Below are 27,336 nucleotides of genomic sequence, written 5' to 3'. Positions count from 1 at the left end.
ATATATTAAATGAAAAACCAAGAATCTTGTTGCTTTTCTATTTTAAATCTTTCTTTTAAGATTTTGTTAAATTCTTCAAATGAATGGTAATTACTTTTGTTTTTTAGCTAGGATAAAGATTAACAATATTTTAAAATCTATGTTCAGTGTTTTGGACCCATATAAAAGCAAGTTTAAATCCATGAAAGGACACATACCAAACCCAATAGGCAGTTTTATTGTCCATGTGCAATCCAAACTGCTAGGATAGTTGCCAGGAAACCCCGGACTGAGAATCACTCCACTGAAGTCTGACATGCCACCACCACATTGTGCTAAAAAGAAAAAAACAACAACCAAAAATATTTTTCAGAGGAGTTAAATGAGCTAAAAATTAATCTATAACATTCAAGATCCTTAGAGCATTAATAATATAGTAATAGCTAGGTTTAAATATAAATAAATACACAAACATATGTACTAGGTATGCATTATATACGTTATGTATACACACCTTTACCAATAAATATCTGCAAGAAAATAATTTACAAGTGGGTACTTTGCAAATTTGCATCAACTCTGAATTGAGTAGATTTTAACTTGGGAGACACATGCACCCAAAATAGAATGGGTTACAGGATTGCAGAATCATTTAGGTTGGAAAAGACCTCCAATATCATTGAGCCCAACATCTGACCGATCATCACCTGGCAGCCCATTCTGTGAAGAAGTGATCAGAAATTCCTGACTGCCCTTTCCATAAACAGATTCTTCTCCATGTCCAACCTGAACCTCCCCAGGTACATTTTAAGGTTCTGTCCTCTCATCCTGTCACTGTCTGCCTGAGAGAAGAGACCAACCCCCACGTGGCTAGAGCCTTCTTTCAGGTAGTTGTAGAGTGATAAGGTCTTCCTGAACCTCCTTTTCTCCAGGCTAAACACCCCCAGCTCCCTCAGCTGCTCCTCATAAGACTTGTGCTTCCTCCAGCATCATTGCCCTAATGTTTACTCTGCAATCTGTTTACAAGAGCTGTCCCTGTGGCAGGCAAGCAGCACACATCAGTTTACAGCAGCACTGAAACAATTGTTCATGTTTGTGAAGAAGGACATGAATAATATAAGATAATGTATTATAAAAAGACTGCATTAAAAGTGTTTCAAGACTTTTAAAAACTGCATTTGTATCCTTTTGTTCTAAAAAGGAGATAAAATAACCAAACAGAAAAGTACACATATTTATACTTCCAGAAATTAAGCTGAATGAATATCTTAATTTTATTTGTTTTCAGGCATGACATCAGTAAATAAAATTACTTAGATGTCCATATTACATTTAAAGATGGTAATTATGATAAATAGGATTTTGTTTAACTGTTTTGTCCAGGCAAAATTTGCTACACCATTTGAAACACAAGTAAAAATCATTACTTGCAAAAATAGGAAAAAAATAAGAAAAAAAACCTCTAAAATTTCAGCACAGTGTCTTTATCTTCAGAACTTAACAAGAGCAGTGCAATTATCAGACTTCCTAACCATATGTTAATGCATAATGACAAAAAACTGAAGACTAGCTCCTGAAAAAGTTCTTACAAATACCTCAACCTTGTTGAATATTTATAAATTCTAAGCTGAGGGAGCTCACTACCTCCCCACAGGATTAAGAACAGGATTATGTGAGGCAGCTCAAGAGGGTATATATAACTGTCGTGAAGAAAAGCAAAGCAAAATAATCTTTAATGAGACCTGCAGCACCCTGCTTTCCATACATTCAAGATTACAAATCCTGATAACTTTTAGTGTTAGAGAACCCAAACAAAAAGGCATTTCTATGCAGTGAAAGAGATTACAACGAGAAGGAGTTTTACATTCCTCACAATTATTCATCATATAAAAAGAGTATGTTTAAATGCACTTCAGAGGTTTCATTTTGGTTTCTGAGAGATTTTTAGTGCTTTTTCCAACAATATTATGGACATGTATATAATTTTACTTGAAAAGTAATGTATCTTCTGAAACTGGGTAGACATGCTTATGTTGAACTCATTAGAGATGAAAATGTAATGTTATTTCTATTTTAGTATCATCTACAATTGCCATTACTCTTCTGGGGAAATGAGTTCTAAATAAACTAGCTATGCTGCAAGGGTCTCTGGAGGTGTCTTTCCTGATAATGAATTGATGATATATCTGACTAGAACACACAGAATCATATAGAACAGTTTGGGTTGAAAGGGACAACCTGTATTTCTTTTACTGCTTGGACATTTCAGAAAAGATTTGCCAACGTAAGTGTCAGAAGCTTTGAAAATCTCTAATTTAATTTGACCATTTTCACATTTAATTAAGTTCCTCCAGTTCTCTCAATTATTTCCATAACATGTGTCTTATTTTTGAGTTTTCTGGTTTTCTCATTTAGGCACATTTAAGAAAAATTATGTATGCTGAACATACCTAAACATATTGGAATGGGATAATTCCATCTTCTCACTGGTCCAGGCATACAAGTGATATGTGAATGTCCCTAAAATGACACAATATTTGCTAATTGATATAAAAATATACAGCACATTAGTAATTTAAAACAAGATCAAAATACACAAAAACCAAAAGGTATAGTAAGTATACTGTATACTATGAATTGTATCATGCCTTTAATAAAGCAGAGAAGACTGTGACTGCAAGCTCACTACATCCTGGTGTCCATGCCATTAATATTATTTCTTATACTATAACAGAATCCAGCTGAATTCTATGCATATTTCAGTATAAACCAGGGGTCTGGAAACTACAGGTCTAACTGAAGAAATGTTTGCATCATTTGTTGAACATGATAAAACTATTCATACTATATAAACTATGTAAGTGCTGACTTTACATCTTAAACTCATCATAAACACATCCTCTGTGTTGTTCATTGGCCTCACATAATTCCAACTGTCTTCCAGAGAAAGCAAACAAAAATGTAAAATCTTAAGAGAAAACTGTACTTGGGATATCTCCCAAAGCCATCTAGTCAGACTGTATAAGTCAGAGAAACCATATAGAGGGAAGAAACTTTACATGTGTTTGCACAGTCTATGCTCCTTGAATTCTTTATATTCTGTATTTTCTTTATTTCAGCCTTTTACTGTGCCTTATCTGTTCACACACACGCACACTTGTATTTAAGTTGAGAATTAAAGCAAAGAAGCAAAAAAATATTTCTCAGGCTGTTTCCAAGAGTGGCCAGTTAAAATCAGGCAATATGAGTAGAAAATTTCTATAGTCATTCTCAGAGCTGCAATCACGGAATATGTATTTCATCTGTTCTTGAAATGTTAGAAATCTGCAGGCATTCTATCTTGAGGGGGAATTCTATCTTGAAGGGGAAATTGATACGGGTCCAAAACCCAAATGGCAGTTGAAATCTGGAAGCAGACAAGATTATTTTGTTTCTATCACTATACTATCTATAAACTAGACTCCTTTCTCTTTTTGTCTAAGAATATAATTCCATTTCTATTTTTGATGCAGCACATATAAACCCAGTACCTAGGTTTTCACAGAACTTTGTAAAATAAAGATTTGACATTATCAGCATTTTTAAAACTTCATTTAGTTAGTCTGACATCAATACATATTATAGGTGAGACTGAGATTAGTGGCATTTTGCTCATTCTGGCATATTTTGCTATTTTGCTCCAAAAGTATCCATAACTCCATTAGCAGTTAATCATGTGCTGTTATATATAAATTATTTTCTCCCTTTAAGACTTTTCTTTTTGCAGTACTTGATAATGTGATCATTTTCTGTCCTTATGGCTCCCAAAGAGCTAGATAAATGTAAGACTGTAAAATCTGCAGACTCTTTTTGACGAGTCTCAAGTAAAAACTTCCTGCTTTGGATCTGATTCTATGGCATAACTGTACAAGTTTTTGAAAATATTTTCCACTTCTTTCCTATAGGTAGACAGGTTCCTACTGGTGATTTACAGTCACTGAATTTCCCCTGGATATACCTTTTGCTAGTGCAAGGGCATTGCAAATTTACTTGGCAAAAATACATCCCTATTTGATAAACATTTTGCAGAAAAAACCCCAAAAAATTGCTGAAAGAAAACAACTGACACAATCTGATTTACTAAGAAAAGCAGTTATTTCTTTCCCTTTGTTTATTCTTAGTCCCCCTCTTTACTTACTTTCTTTATCCTCCTGTGCATAGAGAACTACTGTTAATTGTTCATCAAGTGATTTTAACATAATTTTGCTCATCGTTCAGCTATAATTGTCAAAGATGCAATCAATAATAGATAACGACCTATAATCACTAATGCAGAAGAAACACCAAGCCATACGCTTCTGATGGAATATTTGGATAGTTTATAACTTACTATCTGGTAGAAAAGCAAACAGTCCTGTAAACTTATCATGTGTACACAATCCCTGAAGAATTCAGCATCCATTTTACACTGGCAGACCCAAACATAACCATGTTAAAGAACTGAAAGTCACCATTTGAAATAGGAATCTTGGCTTACCTGAAGAGAATAACCCTGGTCACACTGGAAAGACACCACATCTCCAACCATGTATCTGTCTCCAATTTTGATCCCATTACTTGGGGTCTGTGGTTCAGGACAAGAGTCCAAACCTATAGCTGAGAAAAAAGAGAGAAGTTTAGTTATTCTAATGAACATAAAATTGGTTTTTAGATTTGTATAGGACTGTGTACAATGTATAGGTACACTGTGTTGATAAGCTTTCGGGTGCTCTTGGGAATCAGCAGTTGTCTGTGGACAAGTAGCATATTATTTTGGAACAACTGTGTATAAGGAGAAAACATTTTCTTTCATGAGTAAAGGAAAAGGATCAGTGTGCCAGCAAACAATTCCCAACCTGCACTCTCTGCTCTAAAATTCCACTATCTCCTGGCACAGACTCATTTATTTCTATCTCCAGTTTCACTCCTAATTACAGCCTTCATAATTTAGATTGGAAGCACCTCCACTATCCTTTACCAGCACGTGTTCCAGGGGAGGCTGGACAACACTACACCAACTGCAAAACACAGGAAAAACAGTGCAAAGTAAAAGGTCTCTTCAACATTCCATCTTCCACAGGTCTGACTCAACTCCTTCATTCATATACACACACATACACACACAGAATAAATATTTGCATCAGATACATCTAATCTGCTATGTTTAAAGCAATATCTATAGAGCTATAACACTAACATTTTGAATTTCTAATTGCATTAGAAACTAGTTTGCCAAGAGACCACATGCTTTTTTTCATGGTCATAAAAAGAGAAAGAATTTTTTTTCCTTGTATCTACCCAGGAAGGTCCAGGAATGTAAGAAAGTATAAACTGAATTTCTGTCTTTGCCTACTGTAAGAATTACACCCTAGTTGTGAATTCAGGACTATACACAACAGGATAATAGAGAAACATTGTGTGATTCAATCATGGCCACCTACTACCTCAGAAGATTATCAAAATCTGCATGTTTTAAAACTTACTAAAGTAACTGATCACTTCATGTAAGATTCTCACTAAGTAAAAACTACCATTTGAAGACTTAAAAAATAGTGCATTTTTTTACATTATGAAAGATGAAAGCTAATGAAAAATTTTAGCTTTCAAATTCTATTTTCTGTTCTCAAACTAGAGAAGAGCAAATAATCTGTTTTGAAAATGACTGATGGATCTAGATCCACTTTTTTACATTTCAGATACCTAGAGTGTGATCCAGTTAATGTACAAAGTTCAAATGCAAAATAGAAGCATGCTTGGCTTACACACATGATTGCTTATAATCTCTTTAGAGCAGTTAAACAAAGAATTATCAGGTTTCAATTTCCATTGAAAAGGTTCAATTACTGAACCTTCAGTTGAAATGTGTAACCTCACTACGTGAATACTCAGGCCATGCAAAGTGAAATGAGTTCATATAAATGCCTTTCTCAGGCTACCTTAGCAGCTGAAACCACATTCACAGGTATTCATCCTATTGTCTCTCATTTCAATTAATAAAATAATAGTCTGGCAAAAAAATAGAGTCTGAACATCTACAACACCTATCAAGAAACTGAAACAAATTTTGACATCTTCCCAGCTGAGAACTAATTCAGAACTTGTGTCTCTGGAGTGTCATGATATTTATTCAGGTTATAAATATACTCAAAAATGTGTTAATAAACTTCAGTCTGTTCATTATTGATTTATTTTTAGTGCATTAATAGTTTCTTGAACTACATTATACTACTACCATGGTAAAATATGTTAAGATTCTTGAACTCCCATAGATAATGGCAATAAAAAGAGATTTTAACATTCATTAAAAACATACTTTAAGTATCTTCTACTTTTCAGATAAGAAGAATTGTATATAAAGAAAAATAAGCTATTTGATGCTGTCTTGCCCTTCCCCAGCAGCTCCTGTGATGCTCAATACAAAAACCTACTAATGACATTTTCAATAATATAAAACCTTAGTTAAAGAAGATGAGCAATAAATCAAAAATTTTATAGTGGCATAAAACATGTAAACATTATGGAAGTGTTTAACAAACCATTCTGTGGCATTCTTTGTTGGCAAAGTTCAGGTGATATAATGTATTTTCAATGCAATATAGCTTTTGTATTTAAGATAGCCAATGGAATATAGAAAATTAATGTTATAGATCAAATAACAACTTAAGGATTCAACAGAGAAGTAAAAATGTGATAGAAAAACATTACAGATAAGAACACTCTTCAGTTTCAGAATCTGAACACTTAATTATTTATGTGAAAATATAATTTACTTGGTGTTAAAATATTTCTTCAACAAATAAATTTTGTTTTCTTTTACTTTTCTACTAGCATTTGGATTTTTAGAAGCTCAAAAGATAATCCCTAGTAGATAGGACAAAACACTACACATGAGGGATGAAAAGAGATATTGGAAACTAAGCAGAATGAAACCTTCTTACAGAAATCTGTTGCTGAAATGAAAAAGTAATCGTTTTTGCAAATGGGGTGCACTTCCCCTCAGACTTATGTCTCCTAGAGCAGGTGTAATAGACTTGGAAGATGCACTGTGAATGGCACAAAAACAATCCTTATGGCAAACTCACTTGAAAAATGCTTAATATAAATATTTAACTCTGATGTGATTTTGAATGAGAACAATGCACCAATACTTCAAAGACCAAGACTTCAATTTAGCTGACTCCTCATGGTGTCCTCAGCCAGCATGTGCTCCAATGAAATGAAATAGAACTATGAAACACTGACATTAAAATCTGGCCACTACTTTCCATTTACTAACTATCTTTATAAACATAATCAGAGCTTTCAGAGCAGGAACTGCTGTCTGAGAATCAGATATGACCAGGACAACTGAAGATAGCAACTCTGCATCTCTTTTTTTCTGGAGAAATTTCTTCACAAATACAGCAGTATTTTGACTTCTGAAATAGCAAGAAAACATTCTCTTTGTTGTAGAAAAATGCAACAGATTAAAATCCAAAAGATACACAAGGTACAGTTTCTGTTGTCTTCCTTCTTGGTAATGATGACAAAGTGTTGTCCCTTAGCTTAATCTCCCATATCAAATTCGTGATTCAGCCCTATGCAGAATTTTCTTGAAGCCTCTTGAAAAACAATTGAACAACAGACTGAAAAAAAAATCATAAAACTTGCACAAGTAACAGAAACTATGTCTTTCTTGGAGAATAGTGGAGGAGTAAGAGTCATGGATTCAAGAAGTGAAACAGCTGGTGCCTAGGACTTGAAATCCTCGCTAAGCAATTAACTATAAGGTTTCAGGACAGCTGACCCCAGCTGAACAAATTCCATACCCCATGACACCATGGCCAGTATATAAACTAAGGGGAAATCTGGCTGGGTACTGCTGCTTGTGAAGTGGCTGGGTATCAGTCGGTGGATGGTGAACAACTGCATTGTGCATCATTTGGTTTGTAAATTTTAATTTTATTATTATAATTTGGTTTGTTTATCTATTACTATTATTCCCCCTTTCTTTTCTGTTCTATTAAACTGCTTTTATCTCAACCTACAGTTTTGACTTTTTTCCTAATTTGTTCCCCATCCTACTTGGGAGCAGGGGGAAAGAAGTTAGTGAGTAGCTTTATGGTGCTTAGTTGCTGTCCAGATTAAATCACTACAGGCTGTATGATGTTTTAATCACATCTCTCTATCACTTGTTCAAGAAAAGTTAATTAATCATTTATCTTGTAAAACAGCATATTTCACTGAGCTACTGGTTAATTTGATATCTACTGAGAGACATTAGTATTATTTCCTGAATCACAAATTTTCAACATATACTTTGGGTTTATGCACTCACACAGAAAACATTACTTTTGTGCAGATTCACACATACATCCCTATATAAATCCACACACACGTATTTGGTTATTGTTCTTGACATGGACCAATACTTTAAATAGTGTACTGTGAATCTTTTTTTTTTTTTAAAGGTAGAAGTTGTATACAGGCAGTATATTACACATATTATTTGGACAAGAAGGAATACAAAGGTGCATTTTTACTTTCTCTCTTTTTATTTCATTTTCAAAATTTCCTGATGTTTTCTCTCATCTGAAGCTGTAAGCAGCTGAGAGCCAATCTACATTTCGAGGAAATGGCAGGATAATTCTACCTATAATTAATGTTTTGTTATAGACAAGCGATCAGACAGTAATTTTGCAAGGCTGTGTTCTCCAATTGCCTAATCAGACAACCAAAGCATGGGATTTGCATATGGTAAAATGGACAAGAAATAACAGTGACACAATTATGCAGATCAGACACCAGAACCAATATAAGCAGAGGAAACCACAGAGCTGGTGATTGCCAGAATTCCTCTCAGTCATATGAGACAGTAGTCAGACAGAAAGCATGTTTATAATTACAGCCTTTTCCACTGGTGGGGGACTCAGCAATAAAAAACATTTTTAATAATTCAATGTTCTCACCAACCTGCAGGCATTTCTCAGTTAAGATGCACAACTGCTATTTTCAGATTATCCCTTCACTTTGCCAAGGGTGACTAGTATTTGTGTCCTACACATGTATATATACTGTATAGTACATATGTTATTGTATTGAGCATAATTTGTAGATTTTGGCAAGGAGTGATGAGGTGTGGAGCTGCAGGGGTGGAATCTGTGGGATGAGACCAGGCCTGAACAGGACACAATGGATTAGGATTGTCACACAAGCATATCTGCATTTATTTCTGTCTGCTGTAGGTCAGGAAAGTTTCCAGAGAGCAAAAGCAAATTGAGGATGAAAGCAAGACAAGCTAAATTTCACAGTCCTTGTAGTATAGTTTTCAGGCACGAATTTGCTCATCTGGATTTAAATGAGAATTTTACTAATGACTTTGAAGTTACAGTATGTAGCTCATTATGTGCAATAGGACTAAATATTGCTCTATGGTGTAGTTTAGGTAGAAATGATGTCTGGAACCAGCAAGTGCTCTTTATTAGTTGAACATTTCTGAATTACCTGTATACTCAAGGTGAAATCCAGCAGCTGAAACACTGATATCAGATTGAAAATTGAGGTACAGATTATTTGATGTGCTGTTTAGAAGTGGAGGTATGGTTGTTCCTGAAAAGAGAATTAAAAATATTATTGAAATGCACAGAAAGTGAAATAATTCCAGAGGTAAGGGTGTGTTTGTCTGTGTGTGTGTGTGTATAAACAGAGTTAAGGGGAGAAAAAGAGAAAGGGAGATAGGTCAATAATCAATTCCACAATATTCTGTCATCATGGATGCTATCAAATGGATGCTATACCTGTCCCTATAAAAGTTTTATTACATTTTCAGTGCACTGCAATATCAGAGATATGAATGATAGACAAGGAAAAGCTAATATAAATTTATATTATTTGCTTTAACCCACAAAAAAGAGAAATATTCACTAGGATCTTTTTAGGAGCAAGAGCAAATCCTGTCACCAGAATAATTCTAAATGTAACAGTCACATATATCGAGCAGCTCTGAAAATATGTTGCAGGACTGTTCCTATAAATATGATGGACTATTTATTTGTTTCAGCACAAGACAAGATAATATGATTACCTCTGATCTCTTAGCATACACATGTTGTAGTATAATGAAAGACAACAAAAGAAAACAAGAAAACGTAAGGCAAAAAGAACTTTGTCTAAAATAAGGATAAAGGATGTATTGTATGTACAATATCAAGAGATACCTATTTTTGAGGTCTGTATTTCTGGGCCCTGCTACCAGTGTGAGTAAAAAAAATGGATTGAGAGGTCTAGTTTGGAAGCCTCTGAGTGTTATTCAATTTCTAACATTTTAAAATTTACATTTTATGAAAGTCTGCTAAGCAACGACTGATTGAAACAGAAATATTATTCTCTGTTGTTAATTATAGGAGAAACAAACACACATACCATGCTCAAGCATGCTTACACACATTGAAAGAGCTTTGTGTTTACAATAAAGAGTGGAATCTGTGAATCATTTATTGTAAAATCTCTCAGTTACCTGAATAACTTCCAAGCCTTGGAGCATTGTTGTCAGCACCGTCATAAAAGTCTAAGGAATCCCAGTTGTGTTCTGTGGCAAAACTCACCACTTGCACCTATGAAGAAAAATGTGAGGTAAAGAACATAAACTTCTTCCTTTCTTTATTCAAGCTCAAAGATCACTCTAAATTGTAGCCTCTGTTTCTTTCAGTCATGAAAAGCTGTCTTGCTCTTCTTGTCCAAGAGAACGGAAAATCATCATCAAGTGAATAAAATGGCAACTAATTTTTATGTAATTGCCAATTCAAACTAGAAATCCTGTAACCCTTAGTGACCACCACCTATTACCTCTGTCAAGAGTCACACAACCATAAAAATCAGATGGCTATAGAATAAGATACTCTTGTTTGGAGGACACTGAGGAGAAGATGAAACATGGTATTTTCAATTACTGCAGTTTTTTTCTCTCTAGTTTCTTCAGGACAAAACTAGTCCCACAGGGATGCACGATGCTTCATCTATTTTGCCATTTTAAATTCTGCCTCTAGGTTAGAGAAAACCGCTGTGTTTGGTTACCTTCATCACCAACTCATCTCCTGAGGAGGAGCAGTCACTAGCTGCTACAAACAAAAGGTAGAATAGTCTTCATTTCTTCCAGAACTGACAACATTTTTCCACATTCTTCCACTCATAGGGAGATGCAAAGTGATGAGACAGACTGCAAGAGGGAAGCTATACCTGTTCTCATATAGTGAAATCACACCTTACAAAGTAGAGATATATCGTATTCTTGTTCCTGTTTAGTATGGGAGAGTTTCTGGTGTTAGCTTTTTGTTTGTTTTAACGGTTTACTGAAAAGCTTTAAAAGAGACAGAGGCATGATGAAACCCCAGCCACCCTCAGAAAGGGTGCCATAGTCATTAAGTTAGAGAATAATATTTCTTTCGCCGATATATGTATATATATACAGACATATTTTTATTTTTTTTCTAAGAATGGAACAGTTTCAACAGAAGAAATAAAGACCAGCTCCAGTAAAACCAAGTAATGAAGAAATTTTTCTGTGAGAAATATATTACTTGGACCTTGTTCTACATAAAATGAATGTTCAGTTTGGCTACCTATTTCTTGGATGGAGGCCTCAAAGACTGTACCTATTTTTGTAGAAATTGGTCAGATACTATAGACAAAGGATTTCCTTTTCTTAAGTGAAGCAGTGAAGAGGCCCTAACTGTTAGCACGCTTCAGATACTTGAAGACAGTAAATATATCTTTTCTTTTTTATTACAACTCTGGGGCAAAAGAATATCACAAAGATTAAACACCTAAATTGAAATCAAAGTTAGTAATTTACTCACCTCATTAATGATCCTGAAAATGCAGCCTGTAATAAGAGATAAGCACTTCCAAAAAGCAACAGGGCTGGCCTAAGTAAGGAGGACAGTTACTGTCTACTTTAAATCCTCTGAACTATCTTTCTAGTATAAAAAATACACAGAACAAAGTATCCTAACTGTCAGCTGTCCTAGTCAACCATTTAAATTAAGTAGTGTTCCTCAAAATCAATCTCAAAACTGATTTAGGCTATTAAATACTATTGAAAGCTATGCAATGAAATTTATTAAAAAGCTTTTAAACACTCAACATTTTTTCTGATTTTCTTTATTAAGTCTACCTACATAAACTGAGCTCTTTATAATTTTCTACAGCAGTTATATTTTGAACTAGGACAGACACAGCAAATTTGTTATCATGATTTCTTGATATGCGATTTGCTAGGAATTTGTTCAGACAATGCTTAGAAATCCTAATTTATTGAATTAAACTGCCTGTGCAATAACCAGATTTCTATCAGTTTCTTTAGTGAACTCTATAGAGATATGCATGAGTAAGCTTAATGGATATTTTCCTACTGTGTGTTTTACGAAGTTCTTAATCTACGTAAGTAAACAAGAACTATGAAATTATTTTAGAGAATAAATTCCCATCTCATGCTGAAACATATTGAAGCATTTACAACACAGTGAACTACATAAACATAAAGTAAATAGCAGAGTTTCTTGGAAAACTTGTTCTTGAAGGCAACTTAATCTCACTCATAAGGACATACATAAATCTTGAGAGAGCAAAAAAGATTTCCTAGGAAGGCTTCAGTCACTGATCTATCGAAGTACGTTTGGAAGTTACGGTGATATTTTTCTAAGTAAAAGTCTACAAATACATCTTTTAAGATTTTTTAAAATCTTAAAACTTTCAAACACTGCATAATTAAAAAGATGTGTAATAAAGTCAACTTTAATGAGATAGGAAAACTGCACAGATAAATGATCTTTTCACCTTTTGCATCAGGAAAAACAGATCTAAATATGATGATTGCAAGCAAATATCAAGTACACTTACTTGAATCCCAGCTCCCTCTGGTACTGTGATCTTCCACACACAATTCAGATTGTTGTCATAAGGCTCAGGATAACCAGGAGATAAAATGGTCCCTTTGCGCTTTGTTAAAATACCACCACAGGGCACTGGTGCAAAGGAAATGCATAAGACAAGAACAGAAGTATGAAGCTTCAGAAGTGAGAAGACTTATTATAAAAGCTTATACTGTGGCTGAAAACTTTTTAAATTGATGCTACATTAAAAAATATATATGCCTCAGGAAAATAAAATTTTACATCTCAAAACTTTTCTTTTAACTGACCAAAGAAGGAATAGACGAAAGTTAGAATTATGTCAGTTTCCTACCTGACAGAATTATGTTAATATTCCCCTTATTTATTTTACCTTTACAGAATGAAATCTATTCTACTGTCTCCTGGTAATCTTACTAAAAAAAATAATTTTTTTAAGGCTTAGATTGAAGTTTGAAAAACTGTGTTTTGTATTATCATAAAAGATAGAAAGTATCACATAAAGTTAACATTCTTTCTTTCTTTCTAATATTCTTTCATTCATTCTTTCTAATATTGCTCCTCTAAAAAATTAATAACACCCGTCTTAATTCCTTGACTGTTCTCTGCTTGTGTGAGTTATTCCATCACAGTCTGTGAATCTACTGCATTAGTAAAGTATTTGCAAGATCCTTGGAAGACTACATTCATCACATCTGTGTCCATGGGTTAATAAATGTGTTATGCATTAAACAGGACAGACACATTAAGTACCATCAAGTTTCTCTTTTGAATGTTCAACTTGAATGCATCTTGTCTATATCATTAGAGGCTCTAACAGAGACAAAGATTACATCTTAATCTGCATACTTAATTCTGTTGGTATTTTAGAAGTTGAAGGAAAAGATTGATGAGATGGTTTATCAAGTCCATTAAAAGCTAATGTATCACTATGCAACATCACAAAGTTCTGAAGGGATTTCAGGAGCTGCAAATATGAGGCTTTAGAAAATAGATAGGATGCACCTTATCTCAATAATAAATATTGTAGCTACATATTGCATGACATAAAATTAATAGAATCTGTTTGGAACTACATGGGCAAATAAAAAGCTAGTGCCACTTAAAGTGTTTAAACAATTACCCATAAAAGGATGAACAGACACAATGGTTGATGCCAGGCTGTAGCTTGAGTGTTGTGTTAATTTTTGGGCCCCTCACTACAAGAAAGACATTGAGGTGCTGGAGTGAGTCCAGAGATTGGCAACAAAGCTGGCAAAGGCTCCAGAGAGTACATTCTGTGAGGAGTAGCTGAGAGAGCTGGGGCTGCTCAACCTGGAGTAAAGAAGGCTCAGGGAGAACTTATCACTCTACAATCTGAAATGAAGTTGTAGCCAGGTGAGGGTTGGGCTCCTCTCCCATGCAAGGAGCGATAAGGCAAGAGGACATTGCCTAGCCTGTGCCAGGGGAGGTTCAGATTGGACATCAGGTGAAGTTCTTTACAAGAGGGGTGGTTAAGGACTCCAATGTGCTGCCCAGGGAAGTGGTGGAGTCACCACCCTTGTAATTGTCCAAGAGAACATTGGATGTGGCAATTAGTGCTGTGCTGTAGATGGCATGGTGGTGCTTGATCAAAGGTTGAACTCGATGATCTTGGATGTCTTCTCTGACCTTAATAATTCTATGATTCAGTGATTCTATGTCTATTATCTGAATATGTAATATTAAAAGAGTCACTAGAATTAAAGCAATTTAATATGGTAACGTCTACGACTTCAATTATTAAACTGGTTTAGTTTAATGCAATTTTCACTGTATAGGTATTTTATCACCTTTATTGACACAGCAATTTTCACACAGAAGGTGGCCTGTAACCCTTCCCCAGTTTAGCTTGTCTAGAGACAGATAGCTTTCTCTTCATAGACTAAACCATGTATTAAAATATTAATAATATATTGTGATCAATGTCTAAAATAATGACTTCAACACTTTGTCAAGTTGTTATATCTGAAAAAAACAAAGGGAATATAATTCAAGGGGAAAAGTAGTACAATTCTACAAATTGAACTGTAATCTATGAGACAAAATGAGATAAAGCTATATACTTCACCTTCTCATTGACATAGAAATTGTGGTTTTATTGCTATGCCTAAAACAGTCTAAATCAGCATTTTTTGTTTAAAACTTGGCTAATAATATTTCATCAATATTACCCCACTGATACTCAGCCTTGGTATCTATTGGGATTTTGGTATTTTGGACATAATCTTTTAATTTACTAAAAACCACCCATACTCTACCAGGCACCAAGAGCTGGTTAGCATGGCAGATGAAGCATCAGCCTAATGAAAATGTGCTCTTTGTTTTATTTTCATCTACTTACCTAAACCTCTGTTTATGTACTCTGCTGGAGTCAGTATTATAATGCCATTTTGCAGTGGGTTATGATATTTTTTATAAAAAATTCTGCTCCCTATCAGGAAAAGTAAACTGGGGAATTTCATTACAATTACGAGATTTCCAGCTGGTCCAAGTCAGTTTATAAGTATCAATGGATGCACATTAATTTAAGAATTTGATTTTGAGAATTTAATCTCAAAGTCACTAGAACCAGATGAAATATGTTTTCTGAGCTGAAAAGCTAATGGCCTTTTCTTGGCAGGTAACAAAATATTAATTTAACTATTTCTAAATATTTAATATAGTAGTGTTCTTCCTAATAGCTTGCAATATCTTGTTGGAAATCTGCAGTGTAAAAGCATCTTCGTCTTGCAAGAAGTAAGAGCACAAACTAATATTTCTGATTCTTGAATAAAGAGGGACAGCCAGGAACTTCCAGGGATGCTAATGAGAGAGAAGCTATCATATAAATTATGGCAGCAGAGCATGTTCATGACACTTGAAAGTTCACAGCAAGATTAGAATTGAAATAGATAGAAAGGAGAAAAAAATAACCTTAAATAAAAAAGAAAGTAAATTAAAGCAAGAATAAAATAATATACTGATGACAAAGAATAAACACATTTAACTAGGGAATCATCTACCCTTTAAGCAATATTTAGTTATATTAAAAAGCCTTAGCAACTCACCAATACATGTAGGGAGTGAATCATTCCATTGTGCCAATGCATTTGGTACTGTATCACATCTAATTGCTGTCGACCCATGGAGGATATAGCCTGGATTGCACTCAAAAAGAACCAGTGAACCAACTGCAAATTCATTTCCAATCCTTTTTCCAAATCTTGGTTCAGGCACAGAGCTACACTGTGTTGCACTTGTTCTTGGAACAGCTGTGAACATACAAACAATTGTGGATTCTTAATTTTAGATTTGATAAGGGAATTCAGATATTGAACCACAACTATTTAAAATGTCTGGAAGAAACCTTCAGCTATTTCCCAGGTGAGAACATTTCCACAATCCCCAGATGAATCTTCACAATAGAGATTGCTCACTTTTGATGTCTGAGTTACTATTAAAGGAGAGCAGAGCACACATATCCTTGCCAAGATTTGAAGTAATCTAAATAAAATCCACATGGAAACCTTTCTAAATGACACTTACAAGAAATACTACCATGAGATACTCAACTAATGCAGGGTTTCAAAATAACATTTTGTGTCAGATATTTATATTTATTCATGTGGATTTCTAAATGTGTGTTCTGACTGTCAGATGAGGATTTACATGTAATGAAAGAATGAAATGCAGTTGCAGGTGTTGGTATATAAAAATTTCTCATTTGACCCATAAGAAGGCAAATAAAAATGTGTAAATCAAGAAAAATATCTTTATAACAGTAAGAACATTTTTAACTCACAGGTAATAAAATTTACAGTTCTTCACATTTAAATTGAGAGATAAGCCAGTTAGAGCACCCAGATGGTTCTGAGTCGTCAATCAGATTAGCAAACAAAAACAGCAGTTTTATATAACTGTCTTCTTAAATTTGGAACCCCTCTTATGCTTCTTAAGTATTTGATCTCAGCTTTAAAATACAGAAAAAAGAATAGTTTCAGAGATATTTCAAAACATGTAAAAATAGTGACACTTATTCTATTGTTAAAAGGCTATTACTTTCCTCTTCATTCTCAGTCTGTTTCTCTCTGCTGATTTACAAACTATGATGAACAGAGTGAATGTAAACATTTTTTCTAGGTTGTCTCACCTTGATAAACAAAATGAAATCCTTTAGCTGTTATTGGTCCAACTGAGGTAAATCTGACTGTGATCTGGTTCCCCGAACTCAATGGGAGGGATTCACCTACTCAAACAATGAAAATACAATCATAGCCACTTTTTACTAAAGAGAACACCTGTCAACATCTTTGGAGCTAGAAATACTACTGTCCACACCCTGCTCTGCTTCACTAAACTTTGCAAGATACATGCACTTTTAATATTTTATGTTGACAGTATTATGTCATTCTAGAAAAAGGGAGTTAAAACTTAGTTACTAGGAATATTTGTTGGCTTTTTCCTTTACCAAAAACAAACAAAGCCCCTCCCCAGAAAAACACCAAACCAAACCAACAAACCACCAATGACAATGAAAAAAACAACAATCCACACCACAACACCCCCTCCCCCCGCCAATAACACAGAAAAATGAAACCAAAATGGAAAACAAAAAAACAAACCCAACAAGAATCCAAGAACCCAACTCCCCAACCTCTTTAAATAGACTCAAAATGTAATCAATTTAATTTTACTTTAGTACAAATATGCCTTGCTTTCCCTTTAAAATATCTACTGCTTATTTCAAATTACTCACTCGATAAAGCCAAGGCACAGAGTAAGAAATCCTAAGTACCCACGATATTAGCTAAATATCAAAAGAAAAAAAACTTTAAAAAATATTTAAAAAAGCTATTTTATGTCATTTCACTCACCAATGCAAAGATTTTGAAGTGTTTAGTTCAAAATGTGGATTTCACATATTTGCCTGAGATGAATTTAAGCAAATACAAGAATCCTTTTTTTCCTTTTTTTTTTTCTTTTTTGGACTACATTTTATTTCTAGGTTCATAAAAAAACCCCTAAATAACGATATACTGACAGTTCTATTAAATGATACCTGAATGAGATCCTGAGAGAGAGGATAACAAAGAAGACTGTAGAGCTGGGCCATCGTATACTTCCACAACGTCATGGAGTGATGTCTGGAAAAACACAAACTGGCCAAAAACAACTGACCAAATAGACAGGAAAAGAAGGAAGAGGCACCAGTAGCCAAGACAAAAAACAAACCAAAGCAAACCAGAGGGAATAGAATAAGAAAGGGGGGATAAAAAAAAGAGAGAAAACAAAATATATATTAGTGTATGGTTTTAAAAATAACTAAGTCAGCTGTGCTGGTGCTGAATGCAGGTTATTTTTCATACCATTACAGCAGTAAAATGATGAAAATACATCTAAATGAGACAATGAAGGTAGAGAAGACATACATATACATATAATCATTAAAAAATTCTAGTAATTAAGTAATTAAAAACAATTTTTCTGTTGTTGAATTATTTTCTACTTTCAAATTCTGTGCCCTCTCCAACACATCTAAGTTCTCAGGATAATTTTCTACTTCATAATTCCAGGCATGTTATTATAGACTGTTCTTTATTAATTAATTTTGTTGATAATCCTCTGTAACTTTTACTTACCTTGGAATGCTACCTTTTTTTAAAGAATGTTAATGTTGAATATAGCTTCATAATGAAATTAATGAGCAACTGACTGAAGGCAACAAACACTTTTCAAAATACATCTATTGAATCAAAAAAAAAAAATCTTTATTTTTAAAGTCATTATAGTAGAGCAACTAAAGGCAAAACATATTTTTGCACTGAAGTTCAGAGTTTTGCATAGCATATTTGAATTACAGGTGTTTCACTTTCAATATTTGTAAATCAGTGAAAAGAAAAGCAAATTTTTGGGTTAGTTCTGATCCTAGTACCTAGAAAACATTTATATCGAACACTACAAGCAGTAGAAGGGAAAACAACTTAGGATCTATCATGTATAAAGGTGGTTTAGGTACTGGAACACCTTGAAAGAGAAACTGAAGCAGTTCCTGTTCATTATCCAGGTTAGACATTTTGGAATAAATATTCCAATATGTTGCTACTTGGTTCTATTTGTCTGCCAAAAGTTCTACAATACCTTCATTTGGTAGTTTCAGTTATAGAAGATGAAGCTCTCACCTCCAATTCTTTCAATTAATTATATACCTTTAAAGCTTTAAAAATAGTGTATTAAAACTGCATTGTTTTCAGCCTGTCAACATTTTCTTTGACTGATTTTTTTAAAAACCGGCAGTTTCTATGTTCCTTACTCATGATCTTATCATATACTCATTTCAGTTTCTGAAAGTATCTTTTTGAAGGAAAAGATTAGATGTTATATTTACAAAAATTTGAAACAAAAGTTTTTCTGAGATATTTCCAAAGATTCTTGTCCATTTTTTAAGAGGAACTGTCTATAAGTAAGATGCTGAATTCTCTTCATAATTTCTCCTTCAATTTCCAGAAAATTAATAATTGACATTTTTAATAGTTCTGCTTGTTTTCAAAATAATATTTATCTGGATTCAAGTCTTCTCTTTGCTGTTACTGAAGATAACTAACAAGATTTTAATCAAACTAATTGTTTCTGTCACATTTTTACTTTTATCAATTTTGTTTTTCATACTCAGTTTCATTTTTCCATTGAGACAAGAAAAATTCCTTGTGACTTGCTGTTATTTCCTATTTTGAATTAAGTTTTAAACTCTGTATAGAAAAATCAGGCAAGAGGTGAGGCTCCCATAATAAGCACACAAAATTGTTATCAAGAGCAGTATCTTGGGAAAACTGTAGAAATGGAATTGTTAAGCTATATTTGTATTTTTATGGGTTATTATAAAATATTTACCTGTAATTTTACCATATAGTGAGTCAAATTCCAAGGTCTATTTGTGTGTTTTTTAAATATTTCAATATTGGTTTTGTCTCTAGCTTTGTCCTGTGAGCCCTTCAGTTTAAAAGTATATAACACTGAAAAAAGTGAACTAATACAAGACCTAAAATCAGGTACTTTGGAAAGAGAAAGGTCCACATATCATTTTTGATAACTGTTTTTTTCACTATCATTTGTGCATTTCTTAATAAAATACAGATAAAAATATCAGACCATAACCAAAAGTTTTCATTGACTTAAATAAAATATATTTAGAAGATACTTGAAGTGGGTGAGACATCGAAAGAAGTGATATAGGAATTACTGCCAGAAAGGGGTTAACATGGAACAGCAGTAAGCCAAAGTAAGGGGTTTTAAGTCCTTTATGATCAATTTATGTGAGTCAAGCTGCTTTCTCAAATTAAACAGCCACTTACATGCTGCAGCCACTAGGGAAGAAAATTTAGATGCTGCTTCTTCCTTTTTCTGTGCCAGGATACATTATTTTTATTAATTAAACCGCAAAATGTTGAAATATATAGGTTCTGATACCTGACCTACTGACTCAATGTAACAAGAAAGGAAAGTCTGACTATTAGAAAAAGAACAGTTCATTATTCCTGTGTTTTCTGGTGCTCATTCTTGTCTACTCCATTTGGTATGTGTTCATTCTTTTACTTTCAAGTGTTTGAAAACAATTTTCTTAAAATTAAATAATACCCAACATATTTGAAGACAGTGTAAAGATAGCTTCTAAATTAACAAAAGTTGATAAAATATAATGTAAGTATGCAGTATAGTTTGCCTTTGGAAAACAAATAATTGAAAACAATTATCCAGTTCAAATAAAGATCAAATCATTTCAACCGAAGAATTTCGGTGTGATTTTCTTTTCTTTAATGATGGATGGATAAGCATTCTCTGAATAATGGCTCATTCTTAATCATCTGCATCCCCAGCAACTATAATGAAATAATGAAAGTCACCTGTCCAAACTTGACATCGAAAGTTGGGCCACAAATTATTTCTGAATTTATGCTCATTTTGGCCTTCAATGCTTTGTAGCAATAATATTTAAAAATATAATATATTTTCCCCCATGTTTCATGGTTTAAAATTTTACTTACACATTTAGTTGTCTTTTATTTTACAAGATAAACAATGCAAGGTTGTTCAAAAAGCACTTTCTCTTGAAATCTGATAGTTACTAATTTATGCATTTCTTAAAAAAAATAAATAAAATACATTTTAAGGGTTTTTTTTTTTACCTTTCCAATTGTGTGATTTTTTTTTTTTTTAATTTCAAAATTCCATCTAAACTGTAATGTCAATACTGCTAATAATTTGGGACAGTGAGGGAAACCATTAATTCAAATTATGTTTGAATTAACATAGCACAAGCAAGCTCCCTTTTAAACAGGCAAGAGCTAGATGAGCAGACTTTCTATGCCTCTAAATATCTAGATGTTTCTGTGGCCTTCATCGCTGTAACATCTGGACACTTTCAATGAGTTTGGAAAGCATCTAACAACAGATGGAATTGGCCAAAAATAGTTTGCTAGTTAAAAATTTCATCAAAGAAATTTTAGTTTCATTTTTAGAGTAAGAAATAAACATGTATAGAGTTTACATCTGCCTGTTAAAAAAAAAATACTGGTATAATTCAAATAGTATTAGATTACGAATAGTATTCTCAGTAAAATTCCTATCATAAATTTAGAAAATAACTGTAGTTAAGAATAAATTTAATAATTCATGTTTCTTTGCATCATTTTTCTTCAGAGACTTCACCCCAGATTCAATTCTACATGGATTTTTACTTTCCTAACCCCATCTTTTCAGTGTATTTCAAGTGTTTGTATTCCTCCTTGAACATCTGACCTTTCTTCAACCTCGTGATTTTTTTGTTCAGGTTTTATCAGCAACTCCTTGTTCATCTGTGCAGGGTCTCTGTCACCTTTGTTTGATAGTCTGAACATTGGCATGGATCATTACTTTTTTGAAGTGGTGACCCTTGAAAATAAAATGTACTTCCCAGATTTCTCATCTCTTCAAGGCCATGTACAATCAGGGCCCTCCAAAAGAGACCCCTGGATTGCTCACATTTCTGACTGTACTGGGTCTGATTGAGATAGGGTTCATTTTTCTTTAGTAGCCTCAGTGCTGTGCTCTGCTCTGATAGCTGGAAGGGTGTTGATAACACACCAGTGTTTACAAGGGGCTGGGAGTGGGCAAGACCCCAGGGGAGGGGACACAACCAGGACAGCTGACCCAAATTAACCAAAGAGATGGGACATACCATATGATGGCAGCACAGATATAAAACCTAAGGGAGAGAGGAGGAATGAGAGGATAATTTTTATCCTACAATGTTTGCCTTCTGGAGCAACATCTACACGCACTGAGGCCCTGCTTCCCAGGAAGTTGTTGAATATCGCTCGCTGATGGGAAGTAGAGATTAACTGTTCCCTTTGCTTATGTGCACACAATGTATGCTGGTCTTTTTTTGCTTTAAACCTGCTAGTTGTTTTCTATCTTATTTTCTCTCCCTTGTTCCGCTGGGAAAGGGACTTATAGAGTGGCTTAGTGGGCACCTGATATCCAGCCAAGGTCAACCCACTACACTGACTCAGTAGAGAGTTAAACCTAACTCAAAATTCAAACCTTTACAGATAGCATATAATAGTCATTAATGCTAGTACTGATCAAGTAGTATTTACCTGGATAAAATATATTTATTTTATATATTATGCCAGCTATTGAATCTAAATAAATACTCTTAATAACTTACATGGATAACAATGGAATAAGATAATTCTTCACCCTGGGTTTCCCTTTCTTGGGGATATTTTGTGTGCCTAATGATTTACTGAAATCAGTAAGCTTTAGTGTAAAATCAAGTCCACTACTATTGTAATTCACTTGTCTTTAAGAAAATGGCAGAAGCACTGACATGGTCTAAGCATTGCTATTACAGAAACTGAAATGTGCAATTCATATAAGCCCTGCTGGTGAGGCTCTAGGTATTTGTTTAAAGGCAGAATCAGAACTTATAATGATAGCTCTCAGTAACTGACAAAGGAATGTGAAAATCAGCCCTATTAACTATAATAGAGCACAAATTATCTTTACAGTTCTTAATACATATATAGGTCTCCAATCAGAATCTATTTCAGTCTGCAAAAGACATACATGAGCTATATCATGGGCATTATTTTCTACAGTAACTTCACTGTTTTTCTTGTACCAAATTAGTTGAAAGAACTAAGCAAAATCCCAACAAACAAAAGACTCAAATAAATCAACTGATATTTTAAGAATGGTAATTTAAAACTGTGCTTGGAAATGGTAGTTTAGATAATTTCCTCTAATATATTTAAAACAGGTTTCTTCTAACTGTGAATGAAAAATTAAGGTGTTCAGGTGTCTAACAGTTGTGGTATAAAATAGGTCTAATTTTAGAGCTAGAAGTGTTTCTCAGAATTTGAGGTTACTCTGTAGAAGTTAGCTTCTCATAGTTTCAAAAAACCAATTCCTTCATCAGTTTAAATAATATTTCCAAAAGAGAGTTTTTTTCACAACATGAACAAATAAAATATGGGAAAATTATTTCACAGTGAAAAAATCCATAAATATCTGTTTCTATGTCTGGTCCACTGATGATAGCCTCTCTTTGCTTATGATTTAGCTTTATTTTTTTTTTCCCTATGAATACCTATAAAGAATTTACAATACCATATTTAATTATTTTTTTTGAGAAAGAAGTCCACATTTTTGAGAAACTTCTTTAAAAAACAGAGAAAAGTCTCACTAGAGAAATAGTCTCTATGGTGATTAAGGATAACAAGTGTGCACTAAGAAAGAAGAAATGCAAATTTCTCATGCATCTTAACTCCCAAGTCTGGAGACCCCATTCACTGTGCTAAGTGGTGGTTCATGGTCAGTCAGCCAAATGATAAATGACAGTGGAGAAAATCTATGCTTTAAATAAACAGGATTCATGCACAACTCCAGGAAGCAGGAAACTACTGTGTGGTGTTTTCTATCAATGAGAAAGACTCAGCAAGTCTTCATGGTTGACCATATTAGAGTCATCAATCAAATGATCAACTGGTAGCAAAAACCCCTGTGCCCATTCCCATAAGAGGAATTCTTCACAAAAACAGACACCTGCATTAAGATTTGACTACACTAGTATGATGATAATCAATTTCAACTTTTTGTTTAAGAGGAGGGGAGGAGAGAGTGCTCTTTCTTTTTCTGCGAGAAACAGGAGATTATTTAAATTTTTCACTTCTACAATTTTCTTTGGATGTCACTTTCAAGATGTCTCAAACCAGCCATGGAGTAGCCTTGAAAAATACGAAATGCATAAATGAATATCAGCATATCTACATCTAGAAATATTTTAAAGTCCATCAATTATTTATATGAACTAGCTCTGCATTCATTGACTGCAAGCCAAGAGTTTTGCATAACATAGTTTAATCATGGAAATTATATTTAATAAACTCTGGTACAAAGACCTATTATGAGCCTTTGCTGTCTAAATCTATGACAAAAGCAGAAAAATTACTCTTACTATAATGTTATAAAAATCAGAGTCTACCTATAGTTGCAACCTATATCTGTCCCTCCTACTGGAATATAGCTTTTCTCTTTAAATGGCTCCCTTCATTTAAGTCTTTAGCTTCATAACAAGCAGCAGATAAGAGGAAATTTATTTAATTTTTCTTTGTATTTAGGATAAACCAGAAATACACTGTGATGCATTAAACTAGAAATACAAATGACGAACTGACTCAGTATTTTAAAAGCAACTTATATTCATGTAGACACCAAATAAACAGATATTTGCCCCCTTCTGCTGAGAAAAATGTCCAGTAAAACTGCAAGATAATTTGAGTGTTTGTTGGGCTTTTTGAAGAAATGCAGTTCAATAATCTCTGAGAAGGTTTTTTAAGAAAAAGATTGAAAGATGATACCCTAAAGACATGATCATACAGAATTCATGGGTAGGAATATTGCTATAAGTAAGGAAACCTAAATTAATTTTGACTGGCTAGCATAAAAGAGTTAGAAGACCTGATCTTTTACTGTTCAGTGTAATAGCTCAGTTTGACATAACACTATGCCTGAGTTAGCACTGCTTCTATCACTTCTAAATGAAAATAGTACTAAGGTCTCATTTTTTAAAAATGTTTCTCCTCTTTCATTTTTAAACGTTTGGTTTTCTACCAGTTACTATTAATACATTCAGTATAGTCTGTGTCTGTAACAGTGATCTCCAGTGATATCAGCTACATTCCTCTGTAATGGTTGGCACTTCTTATCGTATGCTATAACAGGAAAATCAGTAATTGTTTGTGAATACAAAGTAGAGTCCCTGCTAATTGTACCCTGTTGTGTAAATCCTGATTTACTTAATCTTCATTTCAAAGAAACAGAATAAAACAGTTGTCTAGTGCTCCTGACCTTGGAAGAAGTAAAAATTAATTCCACTTGTATGGGCATTTCCTGGATGCACTACAGACTAGATGTCAAAATAAGGCTAGAGAGGGCTTTATGTGTAAACCATTGGAAGGGACATTCTTACATGAGTTACAGACAGAGAGGTGCTGAGTGACTGAGCAATGAAACGAAATGGAGTTGATATATTAATGTTACAAAAAGTAATCAGATATAAAAATAAAGAGAACAATTATATAACTGAAAAGTTGCTAAAGCTGTCAATAGGTAAAAGGACCCCCTCATATATATATATATATATATATATATATATATACACACACATATATGTATACATTTTCTATAGCAACTGAACTATAGATTAGTTACAGAAACTTTACCCAAGTTTCCCAGTGTAAAGAAGTATGATTATACAAGACAAACCTACAAAAGCCCTCAAATTTAACAATTCTATTTCAATATCATATGTATATGATCATATCAATATCATATATATATAGCACAAATTCAATGTTATTAGCAAATTAATATGAGTCATCAACATAAAAGTCATGTAGGTTTTCTAAAACACACAGATGTGCCAGTTAACTGTACATGAATAGGATGAATTTGAATACATATTAGTTCTTCCCAATGTATGAGACCTACACTACTGTCTAGTCCTTAATCTATATGGAGACTCCTTAAAGTCTGTGGAAAAAGCCTTTACTGAATTATCTGATTTTCATCACAAGTTATTGGTGCTCCGTTGGTAATTTCAGCTGGAGATGTCAAATGGAATCCTACATTTCCTAGCATTGACGTACAGATGATTAGAGAGGAAAAGGCAGAATAAATTATTCTCTCTGCAAACAAGGAAGAGGTAAGGAAAGGCAAGAAAGAGTTCTGGTTCTAGAGCTCTCATATGCCATTTTCCTCCCACAGACGAAGGTGAAGGAAATAGCTGGTCCAGTCTGTGATCTCAAAAACCAGAGCACACAGATCTAGACTGAGCTGCAAGCCATCCTCTGCTGTTCTTCCTTTGTTTTAATTCTACAAAGGAAGTGTTAAACAGAAACATGATGATTTGTCCTCTCTCCTATTACTGTATTCCTGCATTCTCAGACTCGGAGAGGAAGAAGGAGATGGGATCTGCTCTATTTCATGTTTGAGAAAAGGAAATATTTATCTGAATGTATGAGAAGACAGTAAGAATATATTTGGAGACAGAAGATGGGGCATTTATTAACACTAGGAGCTCAGCATGAGCAAGTGATGTTAAACTGCACAGAATAAAAGCTTACACACGTTTTCCATATGCACACAAATGGGCATAATTCCACATAAAATGTGAGATTTAAGACTTTTCCTAGAGCTGGAAGAGGACTGAACTCTCCTAATTAACACATCTCCTGCTTTCTTCTAAAATCAGCAGAGCTTATTACACTACATAAACTATTATTCTCCTCTGGCTTTAAACCTCTGCCTCCCTTTCTTCTCCCTTTCTGCAGCTCACATCCCTCTCTCCTGGCCTGAATCATCATGCATACATGTAAAGCTCTTTCAGGATCTGCAACACAACAGTAGAGGGGAAACAGTTAAAACAGTATTTTTCATTTATTACTAGTTATATAATGCTAATTTGCATTATATTATTAATTACGGAGTATATTATTTGCAATAATTTAAAAATAACTAGTGTGTTCATCTGTGATCTTTTACAAAAACCTGGAGGAAGCCTAAACCATACAACTTTCTTTTCTTCATATTGATTTGTTTTGATTTTACTAAAATGAAATTCAAACATCTATTATTATAATTTGTTTAAACAGGTAGCATAGATTTATTTATTCCCATGGCCAGAAAAATATGTATCTTATAATTTTAACTCCTTTAATATACTCTTCAAACTTATTATTTTATATCTGAGATGTTGAATTTATCTCATTTTACCTAACCTACCAAAAAAGTAGATTTTTTGTGCCTTATTATTCAATATTTTTGCTGAGTGGGAGGAAATATAATAACACATTAAAAAAAACCAACAGAAGGCCTGCGTTCCTGTGTGTTCTGGTTTCAGCCAGGACAGGGT

At 33.7% G+C, this 27,336-nt stretch overlaps 1 protein-coding gene across 3 annotated transcripts in view; it reads right to left on the bottom strand.

Moving 5' to 3' along the window:
* The window catches only part of CSMD3 (CUB and Sushi multiple domains 3), a 574,655-nt gene that overhangs the window by 98,119 nt on the left and 449,200 nt on the right, over window positions 1–27,336 (bottom strand). For all 3 annotated transcript variants that reach the window (XM_086880080.1, XM_086880087.1, XM_086880091.1), the window contains 9 exons: window positions 17,944–18,057; window positions 17,035–17,130; window positions 15,953–16,156; window positions 12,874–12,998; window positions 10,493–10,589; window positions 9,481–9,585; window positions 4,496–4,614; window positions 2,430–2,499; window positions 198–314 (listed from right to left, as the gene is read on the bottom strand). In XM_086880080.1, the coding sequence (XP_086736206.1) occupies window positions 198–314; window positions 2,430–2,499; window positions 4,496–4,614; window positions 9,481–9,585; window positions 10,493–10,589; window positions 12,874–12,998; window positions 15,953–16,156; window positions 17,035–17,130; window positions 17,944–18,057 (1,047 nt within the window). The remainder of the gene's footprint in view (window positions 1–197; window positions 315–2,429; window positions 2,500–4,495; window positions 4,615–9,480; window positions 9,586–10,492; window positions 10,590–12,873; window positions 12,999–15,952; window positions 16,157–17,034; window positions 17,131–17,943; window positions 18,058–27,336) is intronic.

This window comes from Cyanistes caeruleus, chromosome 1 (genome assembly GCF_971803275.1).
Source record: "Cyanistes caeruleus chromosome 1, bCyaCae1.hap1.1, whole genome shotgun sequence".
Taxonomy (NCBI): domain Eukaryota; kingdom Metazoa; phylum Chordata; class Aves; order Passeriformes; family Paridae; genus Cyanistes; species Cyanistes caeruleus.
Note: the sequence above shows the minus strand (reverse complement) of the source record. Positions and strands in the feature narration are given on the sequence as shown.